A 14,325-nucleotide genomic window follows, 5' to 3' on the forward strand; every position below is an offset into this window, starting at 1 on the left:
GTTTTAACATTCTATGATGAAAGGAATCATGGGATAGAAGCATAACAAAACCAACATTACATGAGTAAGAAATATCATCACTGAAAATTAAACACTTTGTTGCAATTTGACAATACACCACGAGAGTGATTTTAGTGATTTTTTGTTCTAGAAGAATGCTATAGGAGTGGAATTGTGTTTGCCAATTTTTGATTGATTTTGTGTTCTTGCAAAATTAACCAACCTAAAAATAACTCTGAGAACAAAATATAAGAATCATTTTTTTTTAAATAAAATTTTATGTTCTCTAAACAGATTTGGAGAAACTCAACCTGACTCATCTCTCTATCTCTCTCTCTTCCTTATTCCTTTCTTCTTTGGCCACCCTCTACCACCCCCTCCCTCTTCTCTAACTGCCCTTCACCATCTCTCTCTCCATTTTGTCTCATCTCCCTCTGATCAATGAGAACCAAAATGTTGGACTTAGGTGGATCGAAATTCAATGTTCAGAAGCAATTAGAGATGTGTGATCTTTGTAGGTCGAGTATCAGAGTCATACAAAGGGTTTTTTATTCCACTATGGCCGAATAAGAGTGCAATGGAAAGTCAAGTCATGCAAAAGTAAGAATTCGTTGAACAGAGCCATGAGGTATTGGAGTGGTGCTCAAGAAGAGTGAAGAGCTGATGGTGTTCTTACAGAAGTTAGGTCCAGGGGAAGCTTTCTTTGCCCAAGATGACAAACATGGCCTCGAAGATACTAAATAGCATGGTGAAGCTTCAAAAGCAGTTGTTTGAGGAATCTACAAACACTAAAAGAAAAGCGATAAACTGAAGCACTTCTATGATACTTTTAGAAGCGATGATTTTTTACCACCACTATAAGTGTGCTTTTAAAGACGATAATTCCTTACTACCAGGTACTAAAAATAAGCACAATTTAGGTATTACATAGTAGTTATAGAATTTCGCCTTTAAAGCTCTAACTTTTAGCACTAGTAATTTTTACCGACATTAAAAGTTATTTTTTGAGGTGATAATATAAAAGCACCACTAAAAGTGCCCTTTTAGAGTTGGTAACTTTGCACCAAACTTTAAGAAATGGATTAAAATGATGAAAAAGATTGATCATATGCCAATCAATCAAGGAGTTATATAGGAGACTTTAATCGAGCACTTGGGAGGTATCAAGGCCTCCCTTTCGTAGGATAGGGTTTCAAATACGAAGTACGATCACTCGATTGAGATCATTGACTTGAATCCTTGTGGTTTTTTTAATTAGTTTTGTTTGTATGTTTGAATTAATGTATAATTTCTCATGGACATTGTTGAGTATTTTTGGGCATATTCTATTTTCTTTATTATGGGAAATAGAAGGTTATATAAAGTGCAAAATAAGTAGGCGGCATGTAGATTATTTTCTCAAAGTATATTATCACATATGACAAGAGATTTGAGTAAGTTACCAAGTTATAGTTACAAAACTTTCATTTTTCTTTTCAAAACTAATTCCACTTCTCTACTTTTCCTTTTACTTGCAACTAGATAGAGGCTACGTGTATGATGGTTTCATTTGAGAAAATCATGATATAATCAAATGTTGTTTGAGACGTTCAATCAAACATTATTCTTATCCATCGAATTTTCTAGTTGACCAAACACTTCTATAGATTAAAGATTGAAAATCAAGTCTTCTTACAGAACACTCTTAGAGACAACCTTTCTTTTGCAATCACTCTGTTACATCCACCACCCTACACAATTTTCAGCCTGTTCCATACATTCACCCATTTAATGACGAAAAATAGCATCGCTGACTACACCATTGTGAAGCATTTAAAATGTGCCCAAAATGAAAATCGTACAAGAATCCCATTAAAGGCTCATCTATCAAACTACCTAAATATGAAAAACTTACCTAACAGATAATCACTAAATCCCAAAGTAAATTTAATTATTCCTTGTAAACTTTAATTACCTATACACTAAATCCAAAATAATATTTATTACACCATCACTAACACCAAGGCCACACTATTATATATGTTAGAGAAGGTTCAAATGTTTCAACACTTAAAAAAGCATGGAGAACCCCAAGAAAGAGTTTGTATATGGTACATGCATTAGAAATCATGCAGCAAAGCTTGGTGACCATGCCACAAATGGATGTAGAGAATTTTTCCTGATCGACGGTGGCTTCCATTGTGAGGCATGTGAGTGCCAGAAGAACTTCCACCAAAAGATAGTTGTGGTAGGCAGCAGTTGTGGTGATGATAGGAAGGAATGGAGTGAGTAGCAATCAAACTATAAAGGTTAAAACAAAGGTAGTGGAAGTGAGGAGGAGGAGAAACAATTGCAGGAGCTCATGGTAGTAGAGCAACTACGGCATCAACAACATCATCAAGTGATGGTGTAGATGAGTTGGGGGAGGAGGCCAAGGACGACGTTCACGGAGGAGCACAAGTAAAGGATGTTTGTATTTGTAACAAGGCTTGGTGGAGAATACAAAGAAATAAGTGGGGTGAGATCAATCAGTTTTGTTAGAAAATTATCTTGTCCATGCATATTTTTAAGGTCTGGATCAACAACCATAATAATCGTTGATGAATTTTAGTTTAGTTGGGTTCAGGTTGGTGATCTGGGTAGTTGGAGATAGGGTAAAATTGTTTGGCCAAGTGGACAACCGTATCAATAGTCTACCATGTGGTAGATATGGCCTCTTGTATATAAATTTTTTTTCCTTTTTCTACATGGAGTCAATGTTGCTTTGCTCGGTAGCCTGCATGTAGGCTTGTATAGCCATGTCATTTTTCTTTTCATTTTAGATTCTTTACGTAAAAAAAAATAACATCTTTTTCTTTTCTCTCCCCCACCCCCTCCCCACCCAAAAAAACTCAATCATTAAACTAGATCTTGATCTACTCTCTGTGTATGGTCTCCATACTTGTTTGTTCCATGATTATCACTAAATAATCTAATCCATCTTTTTTATCACTCAATCTTAAGTGATATTCTCCTATTGTCGTTGTATTTTAATTAGTTGCTAAATAATCTAATCCACTTTTTTATTCTGATAAATAATAGTGGGGAGGGGGTTCCCCACAATGCCAATGTGGAGGAGGAAGCTGCACCTCACCCCCGTCTTTAATGGGGTTTGGTCTTTCTTTTTTGGAAGAGTATGCCAATATGATCTTAATGAGGTGCGGGGCTTTGCATCTAACATTCATTGGGCTTCACTCTTCAAGAGATGCCATACCCATGGTTGTGCGGATAACAGAATCATTCACATGGGACTCGCATGGTCAAAATACAAGAGAGAAAATAACCAAGAATCCCACGTGATAGGGAAATACTAATCTAGCTTCATGGAAATGTTTTTTTTTTTTTTTTTTTTGTTTTGTAAGACATAATTTTATTGAATATCAAAGCATGCAAAGCTAAAGACTTTCGGGTTACATAACTACTGAAGCCAAAGAGCGGAAAGTGGCCAAACTATCTTACATGCCAAAGACAATGCCATCTAGGCTAGGGAGTGGGCAACATAGTTTGCCTCCCCAGAAATAGAGCTGAGATACATGCATTAAAAGTGGATGGACGATAGATGCTTAATATCACGAATGATATGGGAGATTTGGGTGGAAAGGGCTCTATATGGAAGATTGATGGAGTTGATAATTTCAGAATTATCAAACTCCAACTCGATGTGGGTAAGAGCTTTCTCTAGATCATTAATTAACGCCCCCTGCAATGTAAGAGCTTCTCCGATGACGCTATCTGCAAATGAAGCAAGTTTAGAGGATACACATAATGGGGCTCCCAGGTAATTTCCCATGATAATTCCAAGGCTCCCCGAGGATGTGTCTGGAGGGAGGGCAGCATCACAATTAACTTTGGAGAATCCAGGAGGAGGAAGAAACCATTCGCGAGGGGCTGAAGGCATAGGAGCATGATTCTGATTTGGAGGTTTGACAATAGCATCCCAAAACTCTCCGTACGCCCTTTGAGTTGCGGTGAAGACTTCAACAAAGGACCACTCACGTCTATTAAATAGAAAATCATTCCTTGCAATCTAAAGGAACCAACAGGTAAACGAGCATAACCTCGAGGTTTCGGTGGCATTCTTCTTGCTCGGAAATTGAATGTGATCCAATTCTTAAACCTAGCGTGATTGCTTCGGGATCCCTTCAGTAGGAACAATGGAGAGAGAGGCGTGGTGGGGTTAGGTTCGGTTTCAAAATGAATAGGGAGTTTCAAGGAGTGGGAGCAAGGGTAGGGGAGAGAGATTGGGGAGGGAGCCAGAGGCAGGAGAGGCGATAGGGGTATTGGATGCGATAGGTTAGTGGTGGGGTAGGGTGGGGAGTTTCAAAGGGAGGCGTGGGGCAAGGAGTTTCAAGGGAGGGGGAGGGGTAAGGGTAGGGGTAGGGGTAGGGGTAGGGGTGGGGATGTTGGGGCGGTGTGGGGAGATTCAGGGGTGGGGTTGGGTGGTGGCAGTGGTGGGGCGGGGTGAGAGGGGTCAATGGTGGTGGCGTAGATGGGGGGGGGGGGGGCAGGTTTTTTTGTATAAACTAATTACTTTTAGAGCTGGTATAATAATCGACGCTAAAAGCTACGTCTTTACTAAATTTAATAATAAAATAAGTGCATTTATTGGTAGTATAAAAAATCACCGGTAAAGGAGATATACGAGCAAGAACCATAAAAACCATCACACCACAATAATGGCTTCACATTTAGATGTGGATTTCTAGCAATGAAAAAGCTGCATGAATTATTTTGAGGCGGTTTTTACACCTTTAGTAGTGGTAAAAATCAGTTGCTAAAATCCTTAGTTCTTGTAGTGAAAAGTCGTTCCCCCACATGAGGAAGTCCAACCTACAAAAGTGGGGAGGAGGGATCTGATTTAGATTTTTTACACCGCATTTGGTTGCATAATCTCTTGGTGCCTATTTTGATTTTGGTGTAACAGAGTATCTGTAGATTTGAAATTCTGACAAAATAACTATTTGATTACCCTAATTATGAAACTTGACTCTACCTGAAAAACTTGAGAAGCAGAAGAAGATGTAGGGGGGAGAAGAAGGGTTAGGGTTCAATCGAGAGAGAGAGAGATTACCTGGAGTCAATGAGAAGAGGTTCACCATTGCAATCCGAATGGAGAAAATCCACCTCTGCAACCCTTGTAGGAAATGGATTCTCCTTGACCTCTGCAACCGTTGCCGGAAGGGAATAGTTAGGATTCCAAAATAAAGACCTGAGCAGTAGAAGAAGATGAAGGGGGGGAGAAGAAGGGTTAGGGTTCAATCGTGAGGGAGAGAGAGAGAGAGAGAGATAGAGATTATCTGGAGTCAATGAGAAGAGATTCACCGTTGCAATCAGAATGAAGAAAATCCACCTCTGCAACCCTTGTTGGAAATGGGTTCTCCTTGACCTTTGCAACCATTGCCGGAAGGGAATTCTTCGATCGTGAGTTACGGTTCCAAAATAAAGACTTGAGAAGCAGAAGAAGATGAGGGGAGAGAAGAAGGGTTAGGGTTCAATCGTGAGGGACAGAGAGAGAATGAGAGAGAAGATACATAATGAGAGAGAGAGAGAGAGATTACCTGGAGTCAATGAGGAGCAGCAGCGACGACGGCTACGAGGAGAAGCAGAGCTGCGGATTCAATCATGAACTTGACAATCCCGATTTTTCGTGAATCTCTAGGTGTCGAGGCTTTTATACCAAAGGTTAAATCTTCAGATTTCCCCTTAAGGGGTGAAATCTGAAGATTTGCAATTTTTAATGTAAATGATGGATCCCTGAATTTTGTGAATCAATAGATGTCAACTCATTTCATCAATCAAACAATTTTCGAAATTGAGAATCATGATTCTGTTGATTCAAATCCCAGGGATTTACGCAACCAAGCACTTCTTGTGTACCATGGTACTCGAGCTTCTAAGTTCTCCGGCACCGTTGTCGATTGCTCTCTCTGATCTCTCTCTTCTTTCTTTGATCTATCTCATCTCCACCCTTTACAAATCCCGTGCTGGCTCTCTTTAAAACTTTGAAGTTGAAAAGAAGTTGCAAATGTGTGAAAATGGAGTCCAGCGATGAACCATCGCTTGCCTTCGGGCTGGACTACGACCAACCCGGCCATCACCTCAAATAGAATAAAAATTACAAATTTACCCTTGAAGATATGTTGGCTCTCTCACCCATGTGTTGGGGGTTCTTTTTCCAAAGTCCATCACCCTCCATCATAGGTATTAGGTAACCAACCCCAAATAACAATTGAGTGGCACCACTTCAAAGATCTCCACATGCCCAAAGCCAGCATTATGATCAAATAGTCATTCTTCTATAGTTATATACTGTATTATCGGATGAACTCAACCATATATATATATATATATATATCTCCTAAGTTCATGATGATATTTGGCTTTAGAAGTCTCTAGATCTTATGAGACCCATTCAGTGGTGGGTTCGAATCCTCTTTACATGGAACACATGTCCACATGAAACACATCTCTGTCTATTCATAATGTTAAAGCAATCATGGGTTTTGATTGGTTAGCAGTTTATATAGAGGAATCAATCTTTCCTTCAGATCATAAAAAGGCATACAAAATGATGTGGCAACATATGAAGGTGTCGGTACCTGTTAGACTGATATCCATGAAACATCCATCTTCACTATGTATTAGTTTTGATTCTTTCTATTCCTATCATAAGGTCCAAACTTATACTTCACCTAGAGATGTAAACGAATCGAATATGGATTGAATACGAATAAGATGTGATTGGATCTGGATATTCCATGATCGAATACGGATGTCCCTAAACAAATACAGATGCAAATTGAATTCGTATTTTCGACTATCCGATCCGTTTACATCCCTAACTTGTGTAACCCAGTCCTTCCTTCTCTCTGACAAATATGATTCACTCTCAATCCATGTCTTTCGGTCATTTTAGTCCCATGATTCTCATTTTCTCGTTCATTAGAACTTGTTGAATCTTCAAAAACTCTCAATCATGATCATTAGTTATTTAATTTTTATTATTAACTAGATATCTATTCGAATTGAATAATCTTTTTTCTAAACTATTAGAATATTTTTCCTAATATCCTTAATACGGATATCCCTAACGAATACGGATGTGAATCAAATTCAAATTTCCGAATATCCATTTACATCCATCTTTTTCTCACAAAGGTGATGATTAAGGAAGCCATCCATTGAACTTGAATTATAAATATGAAAAATTGCCTTTTTAGCTGTTTTGTCTTATGTTTCAGTCATTCATTTGTTGTTGGGTAGTTTATTGTGCTTAGGTAGCCATTAATAATGCTTGAGGATGAGGATCGCATGGCTTTGGTGGGCTGTGTTTATCCAATGGGCTAGTTCATGATGGCTAATCATAACCTTTGTAAGGGAGATAATTTTTTTTTTTAATGTGAATATAACCTTTGTAAGTTTGATGCTTAAAAGGAGCTTAGTGGGTGTGATAAAAATCAGGAACATTGAATCTAGTTTATCAAGTTGTACTAATGACATTAATATGAATTGCAATGGGCTCCATTGTTCACAACTTAATAAAAAGAATGATCAAATTATTGATCCAAATCATTCAATTAATAGATAGAACATTTCGATGGAGGACCATAGCAAAAAAATGATTCAAAATAAATCAATAAAAGCACCCCTTGTCCACTTGTTAACCTTCTTTTTATTTACCACTATGCTACATCTAACAAATCTAAAAGGTTAAGGTCATTCTTATCAATTTTAACTTTCAGGGCATCCCCCAAGATCATGAGTTGATTGGAATTTTTTTTTTTATTGGTAATAGATTGGAAAAATATTTGAGGTATATAGTTCTTCACTAAAGGGTAGTTTCGACTTCGTCACTAGGGTGTGATAGGGTGTGGGAATGCATTGATGACCTAAGAGTCCAATCAGGGGTCATTTCATCTGTAGAGAAAGATTCTTCCTTCTCCACAGGTGAAGGGAATTTTTTATTTAAAACGGTGAAGAAAAACTCTCTCCTAAAGAAAATAAGGGTTTCTTAAATTATTCATATGGACAAAAAGAACATGCTAGAGTCACAAGAAGTTGATGAAGAGCATCAACAGCCAATCAGGTGGTTGAAAAAATTGTGCATCAAAAAAATAAATGCCAAAGTATTCTAGGAAACCACATGCTCATTGTAGGAACTCTTCTTGGATCTAGATCCTCTCATATGAAGCACATGCCCAATGAGCATCCAACGGCTGGGCACGAGTCGAAATGTGTGCCTACGTACATCTTGATGCATGCACAACCAGCCCAGGCGTCAGATGGCTCATTGGACTCTCCAACTCATTGGAGAGGATCCTCACACACTATTCTTTCATGCTCATCACGTGTACAATAAAAGTGGCTATTTTGACAATTGGATAAAATGGTGATTCTAGATCAGTTAAATGTCAGACTTCTGAGTTTAATACTCTCTCATGTATTGATATGCATTCTATGTATGTCCATGGGTGTTTGTAATATTTCGACAACTATTGCATTCTTTTATGGAGCTAGATTTACGAAGCTATGTTTTACCACATGGCAAATTCTGATAAGATTGATCCTTGACATATGAATAAAAAAGAATATAGAGTTTGGATCTCCTCTGATTTTTCATGCGACGAATGTATAAAAAAATTTTCTACCACCAAAGTGTTGGAATTTTTTTTTATTTTTGGGGGTTAAGAAGTGTTGGATTTCCAAGGGAAGCAATTAGAGACAGACTTATTGAACCAAATCATTCACATTATTTTTTTGGTGAACCAAATCATTCAGATTCGGGTTATGAAAAAAAGGGTATTTCCTATTTTTTCCATATGTTATGTCAACAGCTGTCTCTGTGTTGACAATGCAATACCAAAAGCATGGATCTTTTGTATTTGTATTTTTATTTACCAAAAAAGGATGGTTGGAAGAATTTTCTTTCATTACAATAATGGAGCATTAATAGCATTATTTATACTTTCATTTCAATAAAGTAGCATTTTCTTTCATTTCAGTAAAGGAGCATTAATAGCATTATTGATACTATGCTCAGGAACTTCCATTTTGGAAAGGAAAAAACAAAAAAACCTCAGCTACTTTAATTTTCAACTTGGTAGTTATACAACATTCTCGCCATGAAACTTATTTTTTTTATTTCTATTATTCTAAATTTCATGAGTTAGGGACATCGATTTTCGACTGATGGCTGGGACCACTTGCCGTAGTGATGTCTAGGGTATGTTGGTCTCGAGTTTAAGACATCTCTTTCCCTATTGCTTGCAGCAAATCAGGTTCTTTTTGGAATAAATATTGATCCTTTGTGGGTTCCTTGTAACCCCTTGTAGGTCTATTGTCCTAACCTTTTCGTGGGATTGTTTCTAGTGGGCCCTTTGTGAATCAACTGGGCTAAATTCTAGCACCCCAAAAAAATATTTCTTCAGCTCATCGCCAGTAACACACTAACACATATCAATGCAGATTGCATATTACTTCCATCAATATATTTACCATTTTTTGAACATTCAAAATCAAAAGTTAGAAAATGGAGTATTAAGCAATGGTATATCAGAAGAGGGCAACTGAGTTATTCTCATGAATGCACTAAAAAAAGATAAAGGGCTTTCTAATTACAATTAAGCACTTCCTTTATCTTTATACAGTATTCTTAATTTCTGATCATATTTTCACCTTTTCCTTTTTCAATTCTCTTTTCTTCAGTGATAGCTTTGATGAGAAATAAAATATACAAAAAGTAGAAAGAAAAAAAACAGAAGATTAATAAGGGTCCTTTTTCAGTTTTTTTCTTTTTTTCCCACTACTCTATTCTCTGCCTATTGCAGTGAGGTGAAGGGAGAAGGCTAAGGGACATGTATGTTCGGTTAGTACTGTTTTCACTTCAGTCCCTCTCAATTTCTGCGCTTCCCTGACAGCTCGTATCACTGGCCTTGATCCCCTCTCTCTCTCTCTCTCTCTCTCTCTCTCTCTCTCTCACACTGTATCTCAGATACACTCACGCATTTTCTATTGTTTACTCTCTCTCTCTCTCAGACTCAGTCCTTCTTTCCAGCCTTAGTCAAGAGAAAGGGGAGAGAGAGAGTTCATTAGAGAGATAATAAGACAAGATCACAGACAGAGGGGTTGGAGAGAGCATGATTTTTGTGAACAAGAGGCCCTCTGCAACTGCAACAGCCATGGTGTTCAAGCTCCTCTTTCTCATCTTCTTTCTCTCCTCTGCTACTCTTTCTTTGTGTTTCGAACCTCGCAACCAGGAAGGTAACTCCTTCTCTATTGCTTCTCTTGCACTTTTTTTAGACCCCACTTTTCTGTTGTGTCTTATAATATTTATTTGTTTTTGTTTAGTCGAAGCTCTGATCAGTATCAGAAGAGCTTTGATTGATCCTCATGGAGTTCTGAACAACTGGGATGAAGACTCTGTTGATCCCTGTAGCTGGGCTATGGTTACTTGTTCACCAGAAAATCTGGTTATTGGACTGTAAGTTTTTCCTCTCTCTCAGCATCCAAACCCTTTTCTCTCTTGTGTTTGTTTATTTGGAATGAAAAATTAACTTCTATGTTCATGGGTGTTGCAGGGGAGCTCCAAGCCAGAACCTGTCAGGAATTTTGTCTGGAACGATTGGCTTCTTAACGAATCTCCGGCAAGTGTAAGATATGAGACAAAGCTTTGCTTGTCTTACTAAACCATTTGAGGTTTCTGTGTAATCTTCATTCATGATTAGTCTATTTGGGATGTGAACTTGCAGGTTACTGCAAAATAACAACATATCAGGAGAAATTCCAGCAGAGCTAGGAAATCTTCCCAAGCTTCAGACATTGGATCTCTCCAACAACGAGTTCTCTGGCATCATTCCCGAGTCTCTGGGAGAGCTGAAGGGTCTTCAGTACATGTAAGCCATTACAATCATTTTCTACAGTTTCTGATTTCTCTGGGTTTATTTTCTTCATTTGGGCTTGTTTCTGATCCCTCACTTTTACCTTTTCTTTGTTTTTCTGTATGGAATCTCTGTAGGAGGCTGAACAATAACAGCTTGTATGGAGCCTTCCCTGTGTCATTATCGAAAATCCCTCAACTTGCTTTCTTGTGAGTGTTTAGATTTGTTTCTCACATCTCCTTTATTTTCAATGTCTTGGAAACGAAAATAAATTACAGATATCTGAAAACTTTCTGAACAAGAATTTTTTTGTTTCTTTGGGTATCCATTAATTGGTCTCCTTTATCTTCTCTTCTCCTTTGTCAGGGATTTATCTTTCAACAATCTCAGTGGACCTTTGCCCACCAAATTTCCCGCCAGAACATTCAAGTAAGGTTTCTCATCTTCCCTTGTTTCTAATCCATTATTGATTGTTCCAACTTTTCTGATGTTTTCCTCTCTGTTTACTACTTACAGTGTTGTGGGAAACCCTCTAATATGTGGAGGCCATTCTACTGAAGCTTGCTGTGGAACACCCATGCCTATTCCGCTTTCCTTCTCTTTAGATTCATCACAGAGTATCTCTCTACCCTCTCTCTCTCTCTCTCTCTCTCTCTCTCTCTCTCTCTCCATGTGGGTTATCCTGAAAAGCTTTGCTTCTGAATTCCATTTTTAGAAAAATCCAAGAACAGGAAAGTAGCCGTTGCAATTGGTGCTAGCCTTTGCTCTGCCTTCCTCATTCTACTAACACTGGGCCTCCTTCGCTGGTGGAGGAAGAATCATCAAAACCGATCCGTACTGAACATAAACGGTCGGTAAATCGAAAACCCATTAAAAATTTTCGTCTGAAACCTTTACAATTGTGATTTCAAGTCCAAAATCTCATGTGGGTTCTTCTAGGTTTTGTTACAGACAAGCAAGAGGAGGGACTAATAAACTTAGGCAACCTCAGACAATTCACACTGAGAGAGATCCAAGTAGCAACAGAGAACTTCAGCTCCAAGAACATATTAGGCAAAGGAGGGTTCGGAAACGTATACAAGGGAAGATTAACAGATGGAACAATGGTAGCAGTGAAGAGATTGAAAGACATAAGTGGAACCTCAGGTGAATCACAGTTCAAAACTGAAGTAGAGATGATTAGCCTTGCAGTTCATCGTAACCTTCTTAGATTGCTTGGTTACTGTGCCACCTCCAACGAAAGGCTTCTCGTCTATCCTTACATGTCTAATGGTAGCGTCGCTTCCAGGCTTAAAGGTGAGTGACCACCACAGACCTCCATTGTTTCAACCGAGTTCTGAGTGGAATCGGTGAGTCAAATTGGGTTTTTTGTTTTTCTGTTTGGAAACGCGAATTCAGGTAAGCCAACGTTGGATTGGAACACAAGGAAGAGAATTGCATTGGGAGCAGCAAGGGGTCTTCTCTATCTACATGAACAATGCGATCCAAAGATTATCCACAGAGATGTTAAAGCTGCAAACATTCTTCTCGACGATTACTGTGAAGCCGTTGTTGGTGACTTTGGCCTTGCTAAGCTGCTTGATCACGCAGATTCTCATGTCACCACCGCCGTCCGCGGCACTGTCGGACATATAGCACCGGAATATTTATCGACGGGGCAGTCGTCGGAGAAAACTGATGTGTTTGGTTTTGGTATTCTCTTGTTGGAACTTATCACCGGCATGAGAGCTCTGCAATTCGGTAAAGCAGTTAACCAGAAAGGAGCAATGCTTGATTGGGTAAGAAGCCCATATAGGCCCAGGCCCAGGCCCATTTTATTTTCTTTTGTCACGATTTACATGACACCTAAATTGAAATATTTTGTTATTGGACAGGTGAAGAAGATACAGAAAGAGAAGAAGGTGGAGGTGTTGGTGGACAAGGACTTGGGTCCTAATTATGATAGAATTGAAGTGGGGGAGATGATACAAGTGGCACTTTTGTGTACACAGTTTTTGCCGGCCCATAGGCCCAAAATGTCTGAGGTGGTACGGATGTTGGAAGGTGATGGGCTTGCAGAGAAGTGGGAAGCATCACAGAGAGCCCAGGCCCATAAGAAGACAGAGACTTCTAGTGCTATTACTGGAGCTACAATGCGGCCCATTAGATGCATGTCGCAGCTGAAGCAGCAACATCATGATGTTGAGGATGATGATGATGATGATGATGATGTTCATGCGAGAATGCTTTGGGTGAAGATAGATGATGATGATGATCGGTCTTTGGATACCCATGCCATGGAGCTCTCTGGTCCAAGATGATAAATTTTTCTCCCTTTCTTTTTTCAACTTTTTAATATTCTTCGGGAAGGAAAAAAAAAAAAAAAAGTCATGGAATTTTCTTTTTTTATTTTCTTAATAGGTTGCTGAGCTGTAATTCTGTAAATAGCAAAAAAAGGAGTGGTGGGGGGTGCGCAATACGCACAGAAGCATTGTATAGCTAAGGAATGCACTTGTCAGTTTAAATGTTGTGAGTTTTGACGGGACGGTTTGACTGACCTCTTTTTGGTGTTCAAATCATGGATGGATGGATGGATGGAGGATGATGCGGACGCATCAGTATCACGGCTTTATTCTCTTGCATTGTCTCTTTTCGTTGGGAAAAACTACAGAAAAGAGAGTTATACTCCTCCCACGCTTACTGTCATTTCTGACAATTTTGCCCTTCTCTTTTTATAGTTAAATGTCAATAGTAACCTTTTCTGCTATGAGTTGATTGATTTGAAGTTGTGGGAGAGCATTGGAACACACAAAAGGTGGCTGGCTCAATCTGTAATGATTGTTCTTGAATGTAAAGTAAGGTTCAGCTAGGGCTACCTGAGTATCGAATATTTTGGGCCTTGCTGGGTCGTTTGAAGATGAACCAACCAAACCCAATTAGAACCGTTTTCTATTTTGGTTAGTTTTTGAAGATCGATTCTGTGAACTGTTTGGTTTTGATTCATATAATTTTCATAGTTTTTATTATTATTTTTTATTTTCCCTTTTTTTTGTTATTTTCCTTATTTTAGAAACATGGTTCGTTTGATCAAAACTGTGCAATGGTTTGGATTGCACCCAACCTTCCCCTCTATTCTGGTTTAGAAAACTATGGTCCAGGTATCATGGTTCAAAGATTTAGATCGGAATGAGTAAAATTACAAGTAGAATAGATCCATCTCGAATCTGATTATGTCCGATTTTAACTCTTATTATATGTTTGATTTGGCCATGAATTCACTAGATTTTCTTTTTGATTATTTTTTTTTTCCTTTTTAGTTAATAAAATAGAAGGAAAAAAAATTCAATGAAACTGGCCACAGTTGGGTTGGGTTTACAAGATTTGTGAATAATTTTTTTGGGAGGGGGATTGCCACCATGTGGCCCTTGCAACAGCACGAGAGGATGCATCA

General features: G+C 38.5%; 1 protein-coding gene across 1 annotated transcript; it reads left to right on the forward strand.

Moving 5' to 3' along the window:
• The first annotated feature begins 10,044 nt into the window (after window positions 1–10,044).
• LOC122660277 (probable LRR receptor-like serine/threonine-protein kinase At2g23950) lies at window positions 10,045–13,233 on the forward strand. The gene is made up of 11 exons (XM_043855511.1): window positions 10,045–10,278; window positions 10,366–10,498; window positions 10,596–10,667; window positions 10,767–10,910; window positions 11,033–11,104; window positions 11,262–11,324; window positions 11,412–11,512; window positions 11,611–11,745; window positions 11,847–12,191; window positions 12,294–12,673; window positions 12,770–13,233. Exons 1-11 carry the CDS (start codon window positions 10,155–10,157, stop codon window positions 13,193–13,195), a joined length of 1,995 nt encoding a protein of 664 aa, XP_043711446.1. The 5' UTR covers window positions 10,045–10,154; the 3' UTR covers window positions 13,196–13,233.
• The last annotated feature ends 1,092 nt before the right edge of the window (window positions 13,234–14,325 follow it).

The sequence above is a fragment of the Telopea speciosissima genome, chromosome 4 (genome assembly GCF_018873765.1).
Source record: "Telopea speciosissima isolate NSW1024214 ecotype Mountain lineage chromosome 4, Tspe_v1, whole genome shotgun sequence".
Lineage (NCBI taxonomy): Eukaryota > Viridiplantae > Streptophyta > Magnoliopsida > Proteales > Proteaceae > Telopea > Telopea speciosissima.